Source organism: Chenopodium quinoa, unplaced genomic scaffold, assembly GCF_001683475.1.
Source record: "Chenopodium quinoa cultivar QQ74 unplaced genomic scaffold, ASM168347v1, whole genome shotgun sequence".
Classification (NCBI taxonomy): domain Eukaryota; kingdom Viridiplantae; phylum Streptophyta; class Magnoliopsida; order Caryophyllales; family Amaranthaceae; genus Chenopodium; species Chenopodium quinoa.
Window position 1 is genome coordinate 632,420 of NW_018742864.1, and position 22,248 is coordinate 654,667.

The 22,248-nt window shown below is 33.5% G+C and overlaps 2 protein-coding genes across 2 annotated transcripts; both read right to left on the reverse strand.

The window, feature by feature from the left end:
• Positions 1 to 1,300: 1,300 nt before the first annotated feature.
• Positions 1,301 to 9,771, reverse strand: LOC110726172 (uncharacterized protein At2g38710-like). The gene is made up of 5 exons (XM_021905629.1): positions 9,410 to 9,771; positions 7,568 to 7,687; positions 4,518 to 4,632; positions 3,611 to 3,704; positions 1,301 to 1,787 (listed from the first exon to the last, which is right to left on the reverse strand). The coding sequence occupies exons 1-5, from the start codon at positions 9,511 to 9,513 to the stop codon at positions 1,582 to 1,584; spliced, it is 639 nt and encodes a 212-aa protein (XP_021761321.1). The 5' UTR covers positions 9,514 to 9,771; the 3' UTR covers positions 1,301 to 1,581.
• Positions 9,772 to 11,753: 1,982 nt separating this feature from the next.
• Positions 11,754 to 19,120, reverse strand: LOC110726173 (multiple myeloma tumor-associated protein 2 homolog). Its single transcript, XM_021905630.1, has 4 exons — positions 18,974 to 19,120; positions 16,200 to 16,289; positions 15,345 to 15,612; positions 11,754 to 12,305 (listed from the first exon to the last, which is right to left on the reverse strand). The coding sequence occupies exons 1-4, from the start codon at positions 19,014 to 19,016 to the stop codon at positions 12,011 to 12,013; spliced, it is 696 nt and encodes a 231-aa protein (XP_021761322.1). The 5' UTR covers positions 19,017 to 19,120; the 3' UTR covers positions 11,754 to 12,010.
• Positions 19,121 to 22,248: the final 3,128 nt, after the last annotated feature.

Here is a 22,248-nt window from a genome sequence, read left to right on the forward strand (position 1 = left end):
AACAAACACCCCCCACCACCGTCTCACAATCTCACCGCCACCAAGATATAAAACCCCACATCACTACCCCTAAGATTGAAGCCCCACCTCATCACCACCAACCGAAACCCCACCTCACCAGCCACCACCAACGAACCAAAACCCCATGTCACCAGCCACCACCAACGAACCAAAACCCCATGTCACCAACGAACCCTACATCACCAATCACCAGCCACCACCAACAAACCAAAACCCAAACTCATCACCAACAGTAAATTAAAATTCCACCTCATCACCACTTAGATTTGCAACCCACTTACCATCGCTAAAATCGTAAACGCGCATCCACCAATACCTCACCGTTATTGATTAAAAAAATCATTGAACCCTACCCAAATTACGAGTCGAAAACTTTGAAAAGAAAAAAAGGAGGCGGCATCAAACAAACAAGGTGGAAGTGGCGCGGTGAATCGATCGAGTAATTATGGTGGTGGTGTACGTAAAGGTTGTGAGAGAAGAGGGAGGCATTGTCGTAGCTTGGCCTAATTTTTTTTTTAAGGTTGGGAGCCGCCATTGTCGAAGGAGAGGAGTTGTAAGCTATGGGACTATGGAAGAAGGGAGGACAGAGAAAATTGGAAGGGGGTTAGGGAAGAGGGGGGGAGAGAGTGGAAGCCATGAAAAGATCTAGGTTAAATTTTTATTTTATTTTTTCAATCAAAATAATAAGTGTTTTTTTATTTTTGGTTTTATTTTTAATTACTTTAGATTTTTAATTAATGCTAATGAAAAAAAAATTAATACCGTCCAAAAATAAGAAAAATGATAATAATAATAATAATAATAATAATAATAATAATAATAATAATACAGAGATATTTTTATAAAAATAAATTTTGATAAAAAAAAAAAAAAAAAAAAAAAAAAAAACCATAGTCCCTAAACTTTTGCTGACTAGACAAGATCCCTCAACTTTTTGATTAGAAACACCAAAAATGGTGGTTGAGAGACCAAAAGTGCACAAATGAAAGTTGAGGGACTAAAAATACACAAATACAAAAGTTTAAGGACCGTATTTGTGCTTTACTCAATAATAATCCTTTGTACATCCACTCATCCAGCCAAGGTATATAGTACATATACTACCAAAGTACCAATTGTACCAAATGCCTTGGTGTTTGATTTGTATTTTTTACTTATTTATGCCAAAAAAAAAACAAAAAAAAAAATATAAACAAAAAAAAAACAAATAAAAAATAAAAAAAAAATTAAAAACTATTCAATTTGGGAGGAGCATATAAGAAACAAGTCAGACAACACATGTAACAAGTCATTTGTGTGACAACTTAATGAAAAAAGGGCTAAGAGCCAGTCCAACTTTTCATTCAGGAAATCAATAATAGAAAATATTGGGGCAGAAGAACACCATAGCCATCTCAATGAGGAGGTCAATTTCTAATGTTCTCTGCCCAAAATTTTAAAGTTCCAAATAAGTCACCAGCAATGGCTTTATGTGGGCTGAATAAATCACATTCCAACCGAAATCCTATGAATTCAATCCTTTAATAGGAAACAATTCAAACAGTAAGCAGTATGGAACTGTTAATAGGTGCCAGGCTTTAACCCATTAATAGTGGGCACAGCGCCTCGAGTGTTCTTCACATATGCAATGTACTCTCCATAGTGCATTGTAAATGCGGTACTCTGATAGCGAGTCATTCTAATGCGCTGCCGCACTGAGTCTGTCATTACACCATTGTAACCTGCCTTTCGCATCAAGGAGTCAATAGCCTCAAGCTTTGTCCAACCTGAAAGGCATCATTATATCAGAGGGAAAACTAGCTTCCTTGCAGGCTTAACACTTCATTATGTATGCTTGAAATATGAGTAACATTTTTCAACTCCATATACATGGAAAGCTATAATATAAGCTATCAAAGTCAGCTTCACGCCATCACAGTAAAGCAACACATACCGACAAATTCCAAAGGTAGAGGCAAAAACAAAATAGAATCTAGTGAGACCTTATTAAATATGAATCTTCATGAGTCCTGACATGTATAAAAATACTTTCATAAGTTTCTGCTATTCAGATGTTTCAAAATCTCCAGGATAAAAGAGCATGTACCTTAAAATGTGCTTTTTAAGAATAAACTCTTTAGTCATATATAAACAGATGTACATTAATATATTACGAATGCAAGCCGCACACAATCAAATGAAAATATCAGTATTATGCCTCCTCTCTGTTTCCCTGCAGGCCTAGAGTCATTTTAATCATTAAAACACTGGCTGTTACAAATCTAGAGCATTCAAAAATTCTTAGATACTCCCAGATTATATTGTTAACTGTCATTCTCCAACAACTATTAGTCAATTAACATTTAAACAATAAGTTCAGAATCAAATATATTGTTTCACAACCTTGCAAGGCTACAACAATCAACAAACTTACAAACCACACAGAAATATTAATATTTTCAGGTATTGATGCACGGCATCTAACAGAAATAGAACTGTTAAACCTTAGAAATTGTGAAGGTTAGGTATTAAATATATGAAGAGCCAAAAAAAGTGTGCAAGGCACAAGAGGAAATTGATGTCAGGGTCTTTGTATACTGTCAAAATGGGACTACCACTTTACCATGACTAGCAAGATCAAGTGGGCAATTAATTTAATTTTCGTAAAACATATACGAAGTATATGAAGCATGAAACATGTTTTCTGGAACTTGCAAGAGAGTGAAGAAAAAAAACAAAAAAAAAAAAACACATTAAAGCCAACTAACATAATCAAAATACTGAAGCTGTATATTTCACACCAATGTGCTTTATAAGCATGAAAAGCATAAACAAATAAGCTCGCAACCATCCAAGACCCAAAAACCCCTCTTGTTTTAATAACACCCGTATCAGGGCAGGAAAATAAAAAAATTATAAAATTCACAGATTGACTACGAATATCATGAAAATGCGAAGGACAAGAAACAAAACTAAAAGAAAGGAAAAAACAGCAAGTAAAAATCCTACTCTTGCTGGCCTATGGGATCTGAAGAGGCATGGTGTACATAGCCTTACCCTTAGGCTTTAATTATCTGGAATTCTTACACAGAAAATATTTTGAAATCAAGAACCTGGTAAAGGAAGTGCACTAAGTAAGGTAACACAGTAATTGAATTTTGCGGAGAGAAAGGAGATTAACTGATTACTTGACTAGAACTAATTAAAACCCACAGCCTGAGGAGAATTTTCATTAGTCTAATATGGGATTGACAAATAACAAAAGATAGCAGCCATCCATGATGACAAATTACCATGGTTATGAGATTGAGATTGAGCTTGAGCTTCAAAGGCATCCTGCATAACCATTTTCAACGGACATGAAGCGACATCGCCTAATCTTAAATAGCCACTATCTAGTGAACTAAGCAAAAGTATTTTGTGTCTATGGGATGCCACCACAGCTTAATTTAGATAATAAACTTTGACTTCAAAACTTACAAGGCCAAGCAACTATTGATAAGATCACCTTCCAGTATATATTGTATTTCTAGTTGAATATCATAGCAAGTAATGTCTATGGATCAAAAACAACATTACAAACTTTATTTTGTTTAAAAATACAACCGACCTTCATGTGCAGCAACTTCAGGTAAGTATGTGGCACTTCGCCGGGTATTGTAGTCAGGATCAGTAAATTCAATTATTATACCATGCTTTCCTACCTGTCAGAAGAAAGCATCACACAGCACCAACCCAACATCATTTTATACAATACCTAAGGAAAAAAAACTACCAAACATAGTTAAGTGACAATATCAATTGGAAATTTTTGGTAATTCCTTGTCATACAATACTATCATTATATAAATACTTACAAAAAGAATGCAAAATTCATATAAACAACCCCCTACCCCTTCAAAAAAAAATTTAAGAAACATCAAGATAATTAAAGCCTAAGGGTAAGGCTATGTAGATACACCCATGCCTCCAGAAATAAATGATGCAGAAAGAAAAAGGTGGAAGGATTTATTCAGAATGTCTTATATTTCGACCACATAAGGTTGGCCACTCAAAGCAAAAGTAGTACTTGAAATAACCAACAATTGATAGAGCTAAACAGGTTTTATAATTAGAGGCCCCTCCTAATCCAAACAGAAACATTAGCCTTATGTTACTCCCAAAAGCTAACTTCTAACAAAAACAAGCCCATCACGGAAATTTTATTGGCAATTGCAAAGATAAATATCAGGTTATAATTTCTATAAGCTAGTTAGCCTAACAGTTACTCTCTCTACATTAATCATCACAAACAATCAGCAAGTTCAACCATGATAAAATCCTTTGTATACATAGTTAGATTGGTCATTCTTGACATCAGCTTAAAATAACAACAAAAAATTAAAAAACTGCCCATCTATATATATTACCTAAAAGATTTGAACATGAACAGATAATAATGATAGACCACTACCCATATTCAAATTTATAAGGAAACCATAAGTCTGACAGCCAAAATATGAGGAAGAAGAACACACCTCCCAGTCAAGGTGGTCAGCAGCAGTTTCATATTCTGTCAGTATTGAAACTGTACATTCTAATTGGGGTAGTTCTTTAGCTTGAATTGGGGGGAAACGGCGATCTCTAAGTGCACTGTGACATAACATGCACATAATTTAGACTGTAGAATGGCAGAAGAGAAAAGAGAGAAGAGATGGGAAAAAAAATCTGCATAATAAACTGTACTAAAAACTAAAAGAAGTGAGCAGAAATAATTGACAAAGATAACAAAGTGTAAAATTAGTAAACACCCCAATTCAACTGTTCTAAATTCCTTTTTTGCAAACATAATAATTTCTATAAATAAATGTATTATGAATTATTTCCTTACATAATAAGTGTTGGCAATTGAAATCTCCAAACTACTGCCATTTTATTTCATCTCTCTCTAAAGATACTATGAAGCTAGTGCCTCGCATCTATTCACATCAACTTCTCCAAAAAGACACGAACCATGTATTATTTGACTTATTTTCACTTATTTTACTAAAAAAGGTACATATAAGCTCTGGCAAAATAAGTTTAGATAAGTTCTAATATTAGTTGATTAATTCTATCAACTAAAATAAATTTTAATGAGGGATAATATGTCAAGAAAAGTTTTGAGGTAAGGTAAGTTAAATAAGATAAATTAATATACATTCAGATAAGTTCAAATCAAATAAATATAATGCACCCTAACTCTGACCCTTTAATGAAGGATCCTAAATGTAAATTCCAATGAATGAACTTTACATGTAAATTCCAAGTTTCAAGTTACACTTCCTCTCCAACTACCAACTGACGTGATCTCCTAATTTATTATTCGCCTACTAAGTGATGTCTACTAACCAAGTTATAATCTCTCCACTTAAATACTCCATCCAAGTATCCGACCTTAAATAAAAGCCTCAATTTCGATGGACAAATAATTTAGGAGAGGGATTGTAGTGGGATATTGTTGAGTAAAGCTAAACAAAAAAAGAAAGGTAAGGGCATAGTTCATTGTTTTTAGGGGAATCAAATAAAATATAGTGAAGTTAGAGGGGTTAAAAAAAAAAAGCACATAATAGACCCCACCTAAATGAAAAATGGGGCTTTAAATAGGGACGGAGGGGTTAATAAAAGTTGCATAAGCAGTCTCTAATTGCAATTGGCAGGGAAAGGAAAAAAATAATTGAAGTGGAGAATATGACTATAACTTGCAAGCATCAAGAAAAAGGAGAACACCTCAGTTCCACAAATCTGAGAGCAAGTGTCAAATTCTAACAAGGAAGAAACACAATAAAGAATCAACAATGACCATTTTGTGTCATAATTCATAAACAATTCAAATAAATTGCAATTAAGGCAATTTACAAAGCTCATAAAAAGAAAGTGGGGTGTTAGCTCATAAACCATCAAAATAAGCTGGTTTCGTTACTAGGAATGGGCATAATATGCATGAAATATTGATACAATAAACTTAATTTCTGTAATATATATAACTCTCAAGTATAAAACTATGTTATGGACTATTAAGGCAGCATACAGTACAAAGAGGCACTACAAGTAACTGGCAACTAAGGAGAGAAACAAGGCCGTATCATGTTTTTCTGTGGACAGTAGCTCTCACACTGCAGGAGACTTCACCAGTCAAAAAGAAACATTAGTCACATGGCTTCCTCTCATGTCAGTCTGAACTTCTTGTAAGGCTCAAGAGAGGCAAATTCAGTTTACTACAACACATGAATATTTTGGAATTGAAGCACACCCCAGCCCCTCAGGTTGCTCTTATTTTGCACAAGAGAGCTATATTCATCCATTTGGATTATAAATGAACATAATGATCTACAAAACACTTCATCTAACACTCCTTTCAAGAATACAAATAAGGTGGGAAAGGCATCAAAATGAAAATAACACCACTGGGAGAGATATATATGTGGCCATCTTTATCAGACTCCGATTGCATAAACAGTCACAAAGATAGTATCTACTAACCAGCGTCTTTCTGTCTTGAAGGCATCAAATTAACTCAGAGGCATATCGTTAAGTAAATGCTGCTCTACAGAAAATTTTTAACTGAGTCGTTAAGTACTCACTCCGTTCTTTTTTATTCTACTTATTTACTATTCATGAGATCAAAATAAAAACATTTTGACCGTTTATTACTACTCATATACAAAACAAAAACTATCAAGTGGGATCATGTTAGAATTGTGTCTTTGTGTGATATGTAAATATCAATTTTTCATAATGCACTAGTACGTAATGATATACTTCCTCCATTCCAAATTAGATGACACGTTTTGACTTTTGATACTATTCACAAACTCTACTTTGACTAGCTTTTGTGGTTTATAGATAAGAAAAAACATAGTAATGTGGGGTCTTGTTAGATTCATAATGTGTACTTTTAAAATATCAACTTTTTTTTTTACTTATTGATGTGATAATTAGAGATATTTACAGATAAATTCGAGTACAATTCTGTAACACCATTTCAAAGTCAAAAAGCAATATTCTTAATCAAATGTAGTTATTCATAATTAAAACAACTATACATACATAATTTATAACACGCATATAATTTTTTTTTTACAAATCACAAAAAAAATTTAGTTTAGAACCACTAGGGTTTTTTTTTCACAAAACAACAAGATGTTTACAGAGATTTCATAAAACTCTATGGAGTATATATACATCCCAAAAATAAAAGAAGTGCATAAGCATAGCAAATACAACATGTTAGACTTTGAAAAGAAAGAAAAATAAATCTTACTTCTGACCCAAGAAATTCAAATGTTTTGCTTAGACTATTACTAAAACAATTCTAGCCAAAAGAAAAAAGAGTGTAGAATGAAACAAAAGCAGGCAATACACAAGAATAATTTATTACTTTCTGTTATAAGCACCTCAATTTAAAGAAAGATTTAAAAAAAAGAAAAAAAATTTAAAAAAAAATACAAGCATAAAAAAGCAAAAGGAATCAAGGTGCCTAAGGTTTTTAGCAATATCATGTTGAAATAATGAAATTCATCAAAGGCACATAAATTCCATACAATACCTAGTAAGAGCATAGTCTCTAAAACCGTTGATTATGGCACGGGCTTCAAGAGTTCCTATGCAGCCACGAAGGCGAGGCTCACCTCCATTTACCACCTTTTTCCAAGTTACAAACAAAGGGCTGCATAGAGAACCACGATCATTTAGTTCAAAACTCATTGACATGCTATTCCCACTAGTACTTGATAAGTACTTCCTCCATTATATAATATAATAAGCATATAGGCCACATTTGATTAGGGGTGTTTGTAAAATTGTTGAGTTAAATTACCATAACAAATTGTCACAAATTAAATTGTTGCATTTCTACCACACCAATATAGCACAGCTATAGGGCATTTAATTATTTTGGACAAAATAAGTTTAAGCATTCAATAAAAATAAAATAAATAAATAAAATAAAATAAAACGATATAATTCTTCCACAGATAAGTTTATTTTGAGCAAATAACAATCAACTAAAACAAGTGCAGATAAGATAGGTCAAATAAAACAATTTCTTCTTTATAGGTAATACAAGGGATAAAGTGACCTATTATTATTTTTTTTTTTTTCGGCCTAGAAAATGTATTTAGGCATGCAAAGTGTATCGTTATAGACTTGCTAGTTATTGCATGTAAAATCAACTACGTAATTAGTAATAATATTTCATATATAATATGACATGACCATCAAATAACCAACTAATAATGGAGAACAGAGAGCACCACCAATCTATTGGACAAGGTGAAATCAAGCATATGGGAACATGAATTATAGTTTCTACTATACAAGCGTAATCTACTAACACATACTTAACCCCTTGTTAGACTCAATCTTAATTTTTATTTACCTGACCTAAATTTAGAGAGATAGTAGATGAAGAGAATAGACTAAAATAAGAAGCCCAATAACCCATTTACATAAAGATAGAAGTCAAAGAGGCCCAAGACAGCAAGTTCAATGAATTTGAAAAGGAGGAGATAAATTCAAAAGAGGATAGAGGTGCCAAAGGAGGAAATACATATCACAAGGGGAACTACCAAACCACGGTCAGATAACCGTTGCCAGATATCTCTATAAAAGCACAATGAAGGAGCAGAATTGAGAATCATATCAATTACTTTAACAATTTTCTTTTGCTTTCTTAGGTCTTGGCATTCTAGGCTTAGTAGCCTAGCATTAGTTTAGCGAAAGCAGTTAGTAACTTTCGATTGGGATTAATCATGGAGGTAAATTTCCCTCCTTCGGTCTAATTCAATAGTCAGTCTTTGTTCCTCTAAAAAGTTTCCTACTTGTACTTTGTGCTCTAATGTCAATTAGTCATTTGCTTTTTATCAACAAAGTTCTTATTGTTTTTGGTAATCATACATTGCTCGTACACAAGCAAGGCCTCTAACTCAAAGGTCGGTAGTTTTTAAGGGCATACCCCTAATGTATTCTTGCCTTATGCAAGGGAATCATGGACTTATTTGCATTTTTGCACCAACACCCCTACAATAAGTAATGCTCCACTCAATTTACTTGTACAATACTCATTTGTAAAAACTATTAAAAACAAAATTCCAACAATCCCAACTCACACCATTCCACTTGGGTATTATTTCCCTTAGCCAAATTACTAACTATAGTATATTCCAATCAAAATTCAATAAATACAAATCATAATTAAAAAAAAAAACCACTAAACAAGAAAGACATGCAAAAACTATATCAACAATTCATGTAAATAATGCATAATATATAAATAACAAATATCATTATTAATATTGTTTTTAATATAAATTAATTTATTATGATCAATTAATTAATAATTAATACAGAAAATAATGATTAGTGAAAAGAAAGAGAGAAAGGGGCATACTGATCACCCTCGTCGAAAGCAGGAGGGGGAATTTGGTCGCTATTGTAGTGAGCAACAAGTGTGTCAAAACAGTACACAGCCATTTCCTTGTTTGCCGACACCATTTTTTTATTTTTTTTTTTGGGTGATTCAATTCAATTAAAAAAATTTGAAAATGGATGTTAAAATTAAAATAAATTGAAGCAGCTCTTGGAAATTGATGAAGTTAGGTTTTGAAGAGAGAGGTTGAGCTGCCTCAAACAATGGTGGTTGGAGGAAGAAAGAGGCGTTTTCCCCTTTCTCGCCTTTTGTTTTTTTTAGTATTTCAAATAAATAATGTTTTTTTTTTTTTTTTTTTGTATTTTTTTGAGGAATAATAATGGAGGAAGGAGAAGCAAGCAATATGAAAAAAAGAATAACCTTTAATTTCCAAAAACAACAAAAAACAAAAAAAAAAAAAAAAAAAGAATTAGCTTTTGTTAGAAGCTTTCTCTCTTTCCTTTGTGCTATGGCTATGTTCTATACTTCTATTCATGTGATTTGATTCAAATTATTGTATTTTTTTTAAATCTAGTTAGATATTAACTTAGGGTCTGTTCACAAGTATTGAATCGAGTTGAATTGAACTGATTGGAGGCGGACTAAACTGAATAGAGTTGAAATGAATATTTTATGAGAGAAGAAAATTAGAAACTGAACCGAACTAAATTGATTGGAGCTGAACTAAACTGAACAGAATTGAAATTAAGCTAAAGTGAACAGGCCCCTAGTCTATACACTAATTTGAACATACAAAATTACCAAATGATATGTAATTAGGTTGGTATTAGTATGCACTTTTCAAATATGAAAATTATGAAAATGAAGATATTCAATGATAAATAAGAGCAATCTAATTTGAATGGTGTAGTCGGATCTTGTTTGATTATTTTTAAAATAAGTTAATGTCAAATTAAATAAGTTAAAGCATAAAATAACTCCAACAACAAGCTAATTTTGATTATTTTTAAAATAAATTAATGTCAAATTAAATAAGTTAAAGTCTAAAATAACTCCAACAACAAGCTAATTTGACAATCAGCTTGGCATGCCGCATAAGCTTTTAAGCTAATTGTCATTATAGCTACTTTGAACTTCAATGGCTAGCTATTAGCTTCCAATTTAAATGAATTTAACCTCCTTCATCAACTTTTTATATTTCATTATATTGATTCTATTTTTTATTTTATTTTTTTTGGTAAGTTATTCTTCAAGCAGTCAAAGGTAATTTGCTTAACCAAACTAATTGTATTTTTTAGCTCCAACAGCCAAGCTAATGGTTAGGAATTATTTAATATTGCAAGCAAGTCCCTGGCTACAACCATTGGAGTTGGTGACTTTGGCGAAATTAATCCAGTACTCAATGGAGTTTCTTATGTTAAAGCACTAGATTAGTACTTGTGCGATGCACGATTTAAGAAATTTAAAGACATTTTTTTTAATAATATTATTAATTAATAATAATTTTGCAACAAATCATATGAAAGAGTATTTTTAGAAAGAAAGATTTCATTAATGCATTTTTAGTAATTGATACTCATAGCTTTATTTATTTTTTAAAAAATAATCTTCCTCATATTTGAATTTATTTGTGGGAAAGATACAAAAAAAAATGAAAAAAATGATTGAAAAAAAAAATGATGTCATAATCAATTTTGGAGGGAAATATTTTAATTAGAAAATGACATGTCAGCGGTTTTAACTTTAATAATAGTTATAGATGGCCAAGATGAGCATTTAGAACAATAATGGTCCCAAAATGAGAGTTATTGTAGTACCCAAACACAATTTGTACGAAATACGAGTTAGGATTAATTTTGTAACTTAGCTGGAATTCGATTTAAGTCTATCGATAAGTTTCGATTCACTTCATCTTAATTTTGTTGAAATAATATTATTTTATTAAACTAAAATTATTTCTATAACTTTTACACCATAAAAGAAAATAATTTCAGCAAAAATAATTTCAGTTTAGTAAAAATAATTTCAGTTTAACAAAAATTAGATGAAGTGAACATGATCTTAAATCTTAATCCATTAATTAGACACTCTTGGCTATTTTGGCACAAGATAACACAGATTCAAAGCTTAAATATCCCAATCATTGCCACCCAAATCAGTCAATAAACCTAATAACTAATCCGAATAACCCAAATTGCCCCCTCATCTCAACATGCACAAAATGGTTTCCAGATATTTCTATTGATAAAATTTCCATGAATCTTCTCTCCTATAACATGACTCACATTAAAAGCATCTCTATTTGTGTAGATTTACATATAGTTAAGCGTCTCCATCTCCGTTTCCACCACCATAATCTCAACTATTTTGCTCTACAGAGTATAACTAGCCTGTTGCACTTGACATAAATTATTCAAAGGATTCAAGTTAGTGATGACTTGAGCCAAATGTACTATTATGAAGAAGATTTTGAGGATCGAACTAGCAAAGAACTTACATTTACGAGGTAGCCAACACCATGTCACCATACCATACACAAGGGTAGTATAAATCAAAGAAGTTAAATTGGTCCGTGAAAATTACAATGTGAGGGGTGTTTGTTTTACAAAGGAGGTAATGAAATCATTCTGAATCTGAATCATTCCTTCTCTTCTTCTTCTCCTCCTTGCGACGTTTCCTCTTGTCATTTGAGTCATGAGAATGATGTTTTTCATGCTTTTCACGCCTCCTGTGCTTTCTTTCTTCGTGCTTCTCACGTTTCCGCTCATCATGCTTTCTCTTCTTCCGTCTACCTTCCTCATCTGACTCCTGTTTATCCAATTTCTCAGAAGCCTCAGGAAGAGCCTTATCCATCTCAGCAACAGCATCCTTGGCACCAGGCAAAACAGTAGTTGATGCCTCCATGATACAAGGAGCTCTGTATTTACAAGGTCAGAATAATTGTTAAGATGGTATAACTCAAATACTCAAAGGTGAAACTTCAAACTGAAATGATTCATAGCTAGATTGCCAAGAACAAAATAAATGTGAAGACGATAAAATTCAAATGTGAAACTTCAAATAGAAATTCACAGTGTTGGTTAAATATGTGTGCACCAAGAAACAAGTGTAAAGTTACAGCAGTGCTCTGGGGAAATCATGAGTTCAAAACTTAGAAGAGACTACAATATCTTCCAACAAAATTCACACAATGTAACGAGGAAATCCAAGTTAATATCGGTGATAAACTTGGATTGTTTATCACATGGCAAAAGTGTAATAAACCTGTCTTGGGTTCCGCAAAAAGACAATAAATAACTATTTTTTACCCCCTTTTCAACTAATGTGGTCCCCCTTACGTGAAAAGGTATAAGACGGAAAATTTCAGCGTTAACTGCTACTCCACGCAGGTTAACTCAAGGTGTGAGTTACTAATCAATACAAAAATAAACAAAAAATAAAAAAAAAATTCAAGTGGAGTTAAATTGAACAGTATAAAAAAAGGAAAAAAAAATATATAGAGAGGATTGAGACGTCTTCCCCAATTGCATTAATATTTCATCCCAAACTAACAACATTAACGACTAATTGCTCACATTGACTCCAATTTCAAGGAATTTAGTTAATTGCTAACTCATTTTATCCATGCAGCCTTTGGAAACAGTCTTCGTCTTCCCCAATTGCTATCAAATTTTACAAAAAAAACTGCATTAAAATTTCAAATTCCATCACAGATTACTCAAATAACAGTGAAAATCAATGATGATAAAATTTTCCCCAACCCCAAATAACAACCACAGCTCGAACAATCAAGAATTAAAACGCTTACCTTACCTTTTCAGGCTTGCCGAATAGAAAACACAAAATTAAAAACCTTTAATCCAGAAATTGAAAAGCACAACAACTTCAATGGAGAAGGAAGACAAGCGTTTCCCTTAAGGGTTAACCATGCCCTAATTTCTCTAATTTTCTTAGGGTATTTCGTTTTGCCGCCGGAAAAGTGAAAGAGGGTGAAGAAGATAGTCGACCTAGGAATTCGCGGATGTTGGTTGCAAGTTGCAACAGTGAAAACTACTTAACTATGGTTAACAAATGAGGCTGACGACGTTTGAAAGGACAATATTCCCCGTGAGAAGCAAATGACCTTGGCACCCTTGACTAAAGACGCAAAAAGACCATTACGCCCTGTGATAAACGGCCCATGTTTATCACTGATATTAACCTGGGCCTGCTCTATAACAACCTGATGTCAATATAACTCGGCATCCTTCAACCATGCGACAACTCTTTGTTTTCCTCATAATCCCATAATGAGTTTGAAGATGCAGATGCACAGGAAATCAATTGACTATAACCCAACAACTAAATGTAGATTTTATAGTCAGCAAACTGCACCTTGGTAAAGCAAAGTTCTAGGCTTAAAAACTGCAGATGCACTAGAAAAGTAGAAATCAATTGACTAAAATGCTGCTTCACAAGGATATTGTCAAATACCCTTGTCGACTTACAGCAGAACAAGTAACGAAGAGACTGCAAAGTTTGAAACTTTGAATGGCCCTAGTAAATGTCTTCATGCAATCATGCCATCAGAGAAGCATGCTATACAACCACTAATTTCTGTTTTCCTTTCTTTGTACTCCCTAGTCCCTCCATCCCAGACCAGATTATTTTGAACACTTTCCATTTTCAGCTGTACCTCAATAGTCTAAAAACTTCCTTGTTAGATAATTTTCTACTGTCTAACAGCTATTTCTTACCTTTATTTTGGGCCACTATCTTTTTTCACATCTACCTTTTCATAAAAATAACCTTATAAATACCCCCACTAACTCCAATAACTTAACTATTAAAATTTAAAACAGCAACTGATAACTCAATAACTTATCAGATAAAACTCTGTGCAATGATAACTGTTGTGGTATGGAAGGAGTATTTATTTTCCAGCAAAATTACACTCAGTGACACCAACTTTGGATGTGTTGCATTCACTGAAAAAAAAAAAATTAAGACAATGATGTGGGACCCACTTGCCGAAAAGTTGATTTTACAAGTTAAACACTTTTTAAGTATTTCTTATTGTAATAAAAGCTGAGAAAATAATTGTAATGAGTTAAAATTACCACCACCCAAAATCACACACACACAACCAAACAAGGGAAAATGTAATTTTTAAAATATTTTGTTCGGCTGAGCCCAGTTTCTCTTCTTGAGAAACATTTCAAATGGCAAGAATAGTAAATAAAAGCAACTTCATCAATATTTTATTTATTTTTTGGATACTGACTCACCCCTCTGCCTCCTTCCCTTCTTTCTCCTACTTCCTTCTTCTAGCTTCTCATGGCTTCTCAACGAGACAATGGTGGAATCTTTACCATGATTAGACAACAACCCAACACCACGACAAAGACCAATCCCAACCCACCATCTCAACAGCCCTTTCCGGCGGCTTTGTCGCCGAATTCTACAAAAACCCTAAGGAAAATTGGACAAATAAAGGGCATTGTTAACCCTAGATGGTAGGTGTTTTTCGTTTTTTTATTTAACCTCAAAAGCTGCTTCAATGGTGGAGAGAAAAGGTGCTTGAATGGAGGAGAGAAGCTGCTTCAATAGTACAGCTAGAAGTGTAGTAATTTGTGCAAATGGAAAAGAAAAAAAGAAAATTACAATTTTATCCCTGTTTTATTAGTTAAAAAGACAAATTTAACCCTATGAGGTACATTCCATGTTTTTCAAGAAGAGAAACATGGAATTACCCATTTTGTTCCGTCCTTCTCACACAAAAGATTCAAGTTAAGAGAATATTTAGTTACAAGTTTACAACCAATATGTCAAAACTTTCCAATGATATCCAATAATACGAGTAGAACTTATCAAAAGCAAACTCTAAATGCTTCATGACTGTATTAAGGCAGATACAATATCATACAAAAGATTGTAGAAAATTAGTCAAAATAAATTTGAAATGCCTAACTCATACCTGGCAAAACCAAGTCCTTGAACCTTTGCTGCTTCAGCATGACCACCTTCCAAATCTTCAGCAGTTGATCCACGCTTGACAAGTTCAGAAAACTCATGTTTATCAAGACGATTTCCTTTTGGTCGGTCAGAACGCTTTGGAGCTAAGCCTAGAGCTTCTCTCATTGACTGCTCCTCTTCTTCTTTGATCCTCTGAATCTCTGCCTTTAAGGCATCCTGTTCAAGACCCTGAGAATTCTTGTCCTTGGTGTACCAAAACAAATCTTTGCCTGATCAAGTTATAAGTTACAAACATTACAATTGAAAAATCTCAGAGCAGCGCAAGAACACATAATACATAGATTTTTAAAAACTATTATTTTTTTTAATTCAAGTCTTGATCTGAGAAACAATGTTTTATTACTCCCTTTGCTTCATTATGTATAGGTTTAGTAGAGTGTTGTAAGAGAAGAATTTAATAAAAAAGGGTTAGTTGGAACATTGCAAGTAAAGTTAAGTTTTGTAAGGCATCAGCATAGTTAACCAAAGTTATAGCAATTGACATAAAATCACTAAATAAACAGGCCTGAGCTTGCAGGCTGAAAGAGTAACAAAGAAATATAGGGTTATCCTAAAATATGAAGACAACACAATAAAGATAGTTCAAAAAAGTTTAAACTGAGGATTGAAAAAATGCAAGCACCAAATCCACTATATAAGAATTTTATATATATATATATATATATATAATAATAATAATAATAATAATAATAATAATAATAATATAAATAAATAAAACGAAAGAACATATTCTGCACCCACTAAGTGAGGGTGCTTAACAGCCTTAACCTACATAATCAAGTGAAAAAAAAAAAACCTTTTTGCCATCTCCCAACAGGAGCCTTAAGACTGTGACCAAGGTAATTTTCTCTGTGTTTATCAACCTTCACATCATCCCACTTGAATTCTGAAAAAGAACAACGGCCATAAATTTTCATTAGATAAAAAATACCATATAGTGTTGAAAACAAGTGAAACAATAAAATAAACACAATACTCATGAAACCAATTCATAATTTCAAAAAATAGAATGCATAAAATCATATGTTTATCACTTCCAAAATGAAACCAAACGGAAGAAAAAGAGAGAGAGTCTCTGCAGCCATTAGACAGTTCAGGACATTTATCGTTGAGGCAAATTTCTATCGTGAAGTCACAACTAAAGAAAGTCTACATTAGGCAACATACCAAAGCTAGAGTCAAGACTATTATAACTAACTCAGTTCCAAAGTCCAATCTTGAGCCCCCTATTGAAAGTCCCACTTTCATAGTGATCATTTACAGAGATGGTGATACCATTAAAACATAGAATATCTTGCGAGCCAATTCAAACCATCTTACTGTACATGACCATCTGGAAAAAAAATTGCTTTCTAAAGTTTCCTGTTATCTTTAAAGGATCTTATCAAAATGTCTACATATAATAATATTGACAGAAAAAATGATCGGCACAATAGGGGTCCCACATCAAAAACTGTTCTAACTATTAGCCTCACAGTTTACAAATTTCAGCCACCCTTGTTATTCCCATTTCCAATCATAAGCATTTTTTGAATAACTGTTATCTAATTGCCAATTATTGGCCACATAAAACAGAAATTTTAAGCACTATAGATTTATGTGTTGGCAATATTTAGGGGAAATAATATAGGGACAACAATACTCCAAACCAGCCAATGACAATTTGTAACACGGTTGCCTTGATTACAACCACAATAATAAATTTCAAAGATTGGGGAAGTAGTATAAATACAAATATAATATGTAAATATTAAATCGACATTGAGAGTTTACATGTTTTAATTAGAGAGAAAAATAATCAAAAACCATCATACAAATAAACTTTATACTTCATCAGAGCGGCATAATATAGCAAAGTTATCAATATTTCCTATATTAATTGATAGCACACTAAAGCTATCAATTAGTTGAGGTATTTTCTTCAAAATAAAGATAATTCAGGTATTTCAAGTTCAGTAAGGGTTTATTTTGGGTGGGTGGGAGCTGATCTTGGGGATGGTTAGGGTAAGATTTGGGTGCCTTTAGATGGTATGAAAGGGCAGCATTGCTGGTGGGATTGCAGTGGTGACGTGGTGAGGGTGGCCATGCTAGTTGGGCGACGTGACTGTGATTAGGCGGTGGTGGTTGAGCAGTGGTGTATGGGTGGTTCATAAAAGGGGATGGAAATACCATTTTGGGGTAATGCAGATGGTAAATGAAATGATTAAAATGTAAATGAAATGATTAAAATGGCATTACAAACAACAACAAAGGGGATTAGTCTAGCTAATTCTCTTTCCTATGATAATACCCCACACCAAACCACCCCTAAGGATTTAACATTCGATGGCACATCGAAAAGCAAAATAAATTCTCTGATTTTGACACAATTGACACTACACAATTTCTTCCTCTTATGTTTTGACTATGGAACTTTGCTAAAATCCCGGGTGTGAAGAAGAAAGTAATTGATGACAACAAACCAATTTTTTTGAAGAGTCTCACTGCACTAACGTACACCCCATGCATCGGAGGATCTCTCTCAACGGCAGACGTTAGACTCATACCTCATCCAAACCTATATTATTCCATATTGTCATCAGACCTACTATCAACACCAATCAATGAAGCTATTCAGTCCCCACTGTAAAATGAATCTTGGTCTTACCTCCATATCTCTGATTAAAAGTCTTTTAAGAAGTAATACTGACTTCAGTAGATTGAATAGGAATTGAGATACACATATACATCAAAATTACTGTCAAATAAAAACTGATGACGTATTGCAAGCAAGTGGCAACGAAAACTTAAATTAGAAAGAGAGACAAACACTAAGATATAAAACCGGGGAGTGACAGAAAAACTACTCTATCCATACACGGGAACCATCCACCAACGTAACTCTGAAAAACCCTAACATTCCTCTCCAACAAATGGAAACTATCGCCAATTTCATAATCCCCAGCTTAAATAATCACCAAAAACCTAAATTTTATTAGCACCTCATTTCTCAGAAAGACACATTTAAAATCCAATTCAAAATTCTTAAATCCGATATCGTCTTGAAACCCAAAGATACCAGTAATTCCCAAATTTGTCCTATAATCTCACCGAGAACTCAGTTGCGATCAAAATATCAATTTTTTTTCATTCCTAATTCAAAAGGAAAAATAATCCACTCAAATTTTGTACCACCCTACGGAAAAATATTTCAAACAGTTACAAAAATGAAGTACAGATTCTACAAATATTAAATACTTAATCGTATAATTTCAATCAATTGAACCGAAATAACCCAATAATTCTAAAGTTGAAAAAAAGGTCAAAAACATAATATTGAACAACAAAAACACCAACAATAAAAAATCTCACAAAGCCACTGTAAATTGAAACCTATAAAAGAGGATTACTATACAAAATCAAAGACGACTGAAATTCCTCAAGAAATAAGCTAATCGAACCTACTCACTAAATGATAACAAGAACCAGGACAATAACAAAATTCACGATTTCAAATATTGTAAAATATGAAATGAACAAAAATCGCCATTAATTAAACGAGAATAAGGGATAAAGAGATTATGAACTTACGATCTCGGCCACCGCGAACGCCTCCTCTGGTGGGATGATACATCCTTTAATCTGCTTTGCTTCTACACCGTCCTTTTTGGCGTGGTAACAGGAGAGTAGGGAAGATTAAAAAGTCGGACGGTGCACCCAGATGCACGAGGCACGACAATATACAAGTAGATGGTCGAGGGAGGTAGAGCTCTAAATTCGGGTGAATAGGTTGGGCTCGATTAAGCCCTGTTTGATTCAGTTTAATTTTGCTGAAATGAAATTATTTTTATTGAACTGAACTTATTTTTACTGAACTAAACTTAATTTTACTAAACTGAAATTATTTTTACTGAAATTAAATTAATTTTACTGAACTGAAATTATTTTTACTGATTTTCTATTATAGTTCTTCTTTAAGAAAACTGAATTTTACTGAACTGAAACTATTTTTACTGAACTGAAATTATTTTTACTGAAATGAAATTATTTTTATTTAATATTATTTTTTTAAGGTGAAAAGAACAGGGCCTAAGTCGTTTTTTTTTTAAGAATGAGTCATATTAAATGGGCGAACTCATATTCATCTCCGTGAGAAATGAAATTAGTTTATCACGGTTTTTCTCCAATTTTTTTTTTTTTATCATGGGTCATATTTGTCATTTTAACACATTAGCTAACATCTGTTATATGTTTGACTAACAGTCTCACAAACGTTCCATAAACGAATCCTGGGAGTGAGAGAAAACACCCAAAAATCAATGGTGGTGAAAGTCATAGGAAGTAAGTTGTTTGTTCTTGAGTGTCTTTGGTGATTTCTCGGTGATTGCATGGTTTGTAGAAGTTTGGTGACGGTGTACGAGGGGTTTACACTGTAGAGGTTTGTCTGGTACTTGACGTGTGGTGGGCTAGGCTGTGTGGGAGCTATTTGATCGACAGAGGTTTGCCAACTACCTGACTTGTGGAGGGATTGCGAGGCAGCTGTCAGTGGAGCTATATGACTTCAATCGTCACGATTCAATCACTTCTCGTAAAGATATTCTAAACACTATTGCAAATTTTCTATTTGACTTGTTTGATTGTTAGGTTGAATCAGGCGGTCTCGACTGAGTTCCGGGTGAGGAGAGTTGCCTTGATCAATAATCATTTTTCTTTGCCTAATATATTGCATCGGTTTAAAATTCTAGCTCGAAAAGGACTTCCTAATTCAAATCTAGCTTGAATGATACCCTTAGTAAAATTGTTTGATTCTCAATTTAGGTTGATATATAATGTAATCGAACTTATTTGATTTATGAGTCTTGTTGATTTATGTTGTAATTGGTTGAAATGATCGAGTTTAGCTATGCTATAAAATTTAATTAATGGTGGTGTTACTGCATTGAATCAATTCATTGTTCCTTTGCCATATTGAAATATACTATTAATGTGTGAGATTATGTTTGTTTGTTGTTGAAGTTTATTTTGTAATTGGATTTCTACTCGAACTTGGTCTTGTAAATCAAATGGACCATATGTATGTTGCTTATGTGTTTGAAAATTGTCCATATGCAGTTTAGTTTGCAGCTAATAGGGTAACAAGGGTAATTTCTTTGTTGGATGAAGGTTGTGTATTGGAAAAGATAGTGAGTGTCATTATTGTTATAAAATGTAGTTCAAGTTTCATTGATAACGTGAAATGTGTAAGATTGTGTAGTTGAAATTTTGGGATATTGTTTTTCAACAAGCTAAGAATGTAGTATAATGAGAAAAGTCTTGAGCGGGGAAGTGTTAATGGTATGGTTAAATAATAGAAAATGAAAGGTATAGGAGACTACTTACATAGCACATTTTCCAAGTCTGTCAAGAAATTTCCTTAGGATATGCCATATGCACCATCGGTGGCGTGTTTTAGGCGTAATTTCAATTAAAGGCTTCCTCATTGCAATTGCTTAGTCAGTGAGAATAGCAATGGGAACTTTGTTGCCCATGCAAGATAACCATTGTCGGAAATATCCAATGAAAAAGTTTTACAGTCTTCATGGGAAACGAGAGCACAACCAAATAAAATGGACTAGCCATGGTGATTCACCCCCCCCCCACACACACACAAAATTAGCAAACGGTAGCTCGTAATCATTTGTGAGATATGTGGCATCAAAATACACCATGTCTCCAAATTCCTCATACGCAACCCGACTTCTCGCATCGACTCACAACACATTTGTTATACGACCTTCCTCATCCAACCTATGGGCATGGTAAAACTTTTGATTATCGACTTGCATATAGTCAAAGTAATCCATCATTGCTTGTGCATCTCCCCCAACCATCTTTACGTGCCTTTGCTTGTAAATATCGTGCTGCATATCCATCACATTCAGCAAATTATCATTCTCTGTGCCTAGATGACAACCACAAATTTGCGACACGGGATTACCCTCCTAATAATAATTAAGTAACCTCTTTCGAACAGTTCAGGTCATCTTCATACGATACTCTTTCACCAAATTAGCCATGCTTGGTGAAAAAGTATGAGTATATTCTAATTCTATGGTTTTCGAAACCCGTAGGCCATCACTTATAACACTCACATAAATCCTAGCTTTGCGGAAACATTTTTTGGATTTCCTTTTACCACGTGCAAGCTCATCCTCACCAACGACACCATTCACATTTCCTGCACAGCCACCAACATCCATTAACTTGGCCCTTTTCTTTGCCTCCCGCTTCGCCCTCATATCTAGCAGACCCCAACATTCACACCTCCATATGATCCCCCTTCTCTCTTTTGTACTGGTATAGGCACCTTGCAACCTGCTAACCCTTAATCCACTGTCCATACATTTGGTAATATAGCTCTATGTCCTCCCATCCTTTAAAAACCATACCAACTTTTGGAGGTTCAACAGTGGTAATCACATTGACCCTATTTGTTGACATAATAGTCTCAGTGGTTTGTATTTTCTAAATCGGGGAGCAGTGCTGCAATAATGGTCTATTAGATTTACCATTTTTAGAAAAGAAGGGTGAATTATTTTGAATGGTTTGTGTAAGTGTGATATTTTCCAAGGACTTTGTATTGAAAACTTGATACCCTTAGCTTCCAGTTCACTACCATCTACACCAATGTCCATCAACTTACCCACCTCATCACACCCACCTCCCAATGAACAAAAGTTCTCTGTATTCAAAACTCATAACCTTCCTATTCACTACCATCTACACCAATTTCCATTAACTTACCCACCTCATCACTCCCACCTCCCAATGAAATTAATTTCTCTATATTCAAAACTTCACAACCTTCCTGTTGACTGTAATCTACA

Coding starts and splice junctions, on each gene's coding strand:
- LOC110726173 (XM_021905630.1), bottom strand. CDS start 19,016: ATGTATCATCCCACCAGAGGAGGCGTTCGCGGTGGCCGAGATC. Junction 16,290..18,973: donor CGTTCGCGGTGGCCGAGATC/GTAAGTTCATAA, acceptor GTTCTTTTTCAG/AATTCAAGTGGGATGATGTG. Junction 15,613..16,199: donor TGTTGGGAGATGGCAAAAAG/GTTTTTTTTTTT, acceptor TAACTTGATCAG/GCAAAGATTTGTTTTGGTAC.
- LOC110726172 (XM_021905629.1), bottom strand. CDS start 9,513: ATGGTGTCGGCAAACAAGGAAATGGCTGTGTACTGTTTTGACACACTT. Junction 7,688..9,409: donor GCTTTCGACGAGGGTGATCA/GTATGCCCCTTT, acceptor TTCTCTATGCAG/CCCTTTGTTTGTAACTTGGA. Junction 4,633..7,567: donor AGAGACTATGCTCTTACTAG/GTATTGTATGGA, acceptor GTTATGTCACAG/TGCACTTAGAGATCGCCGTT.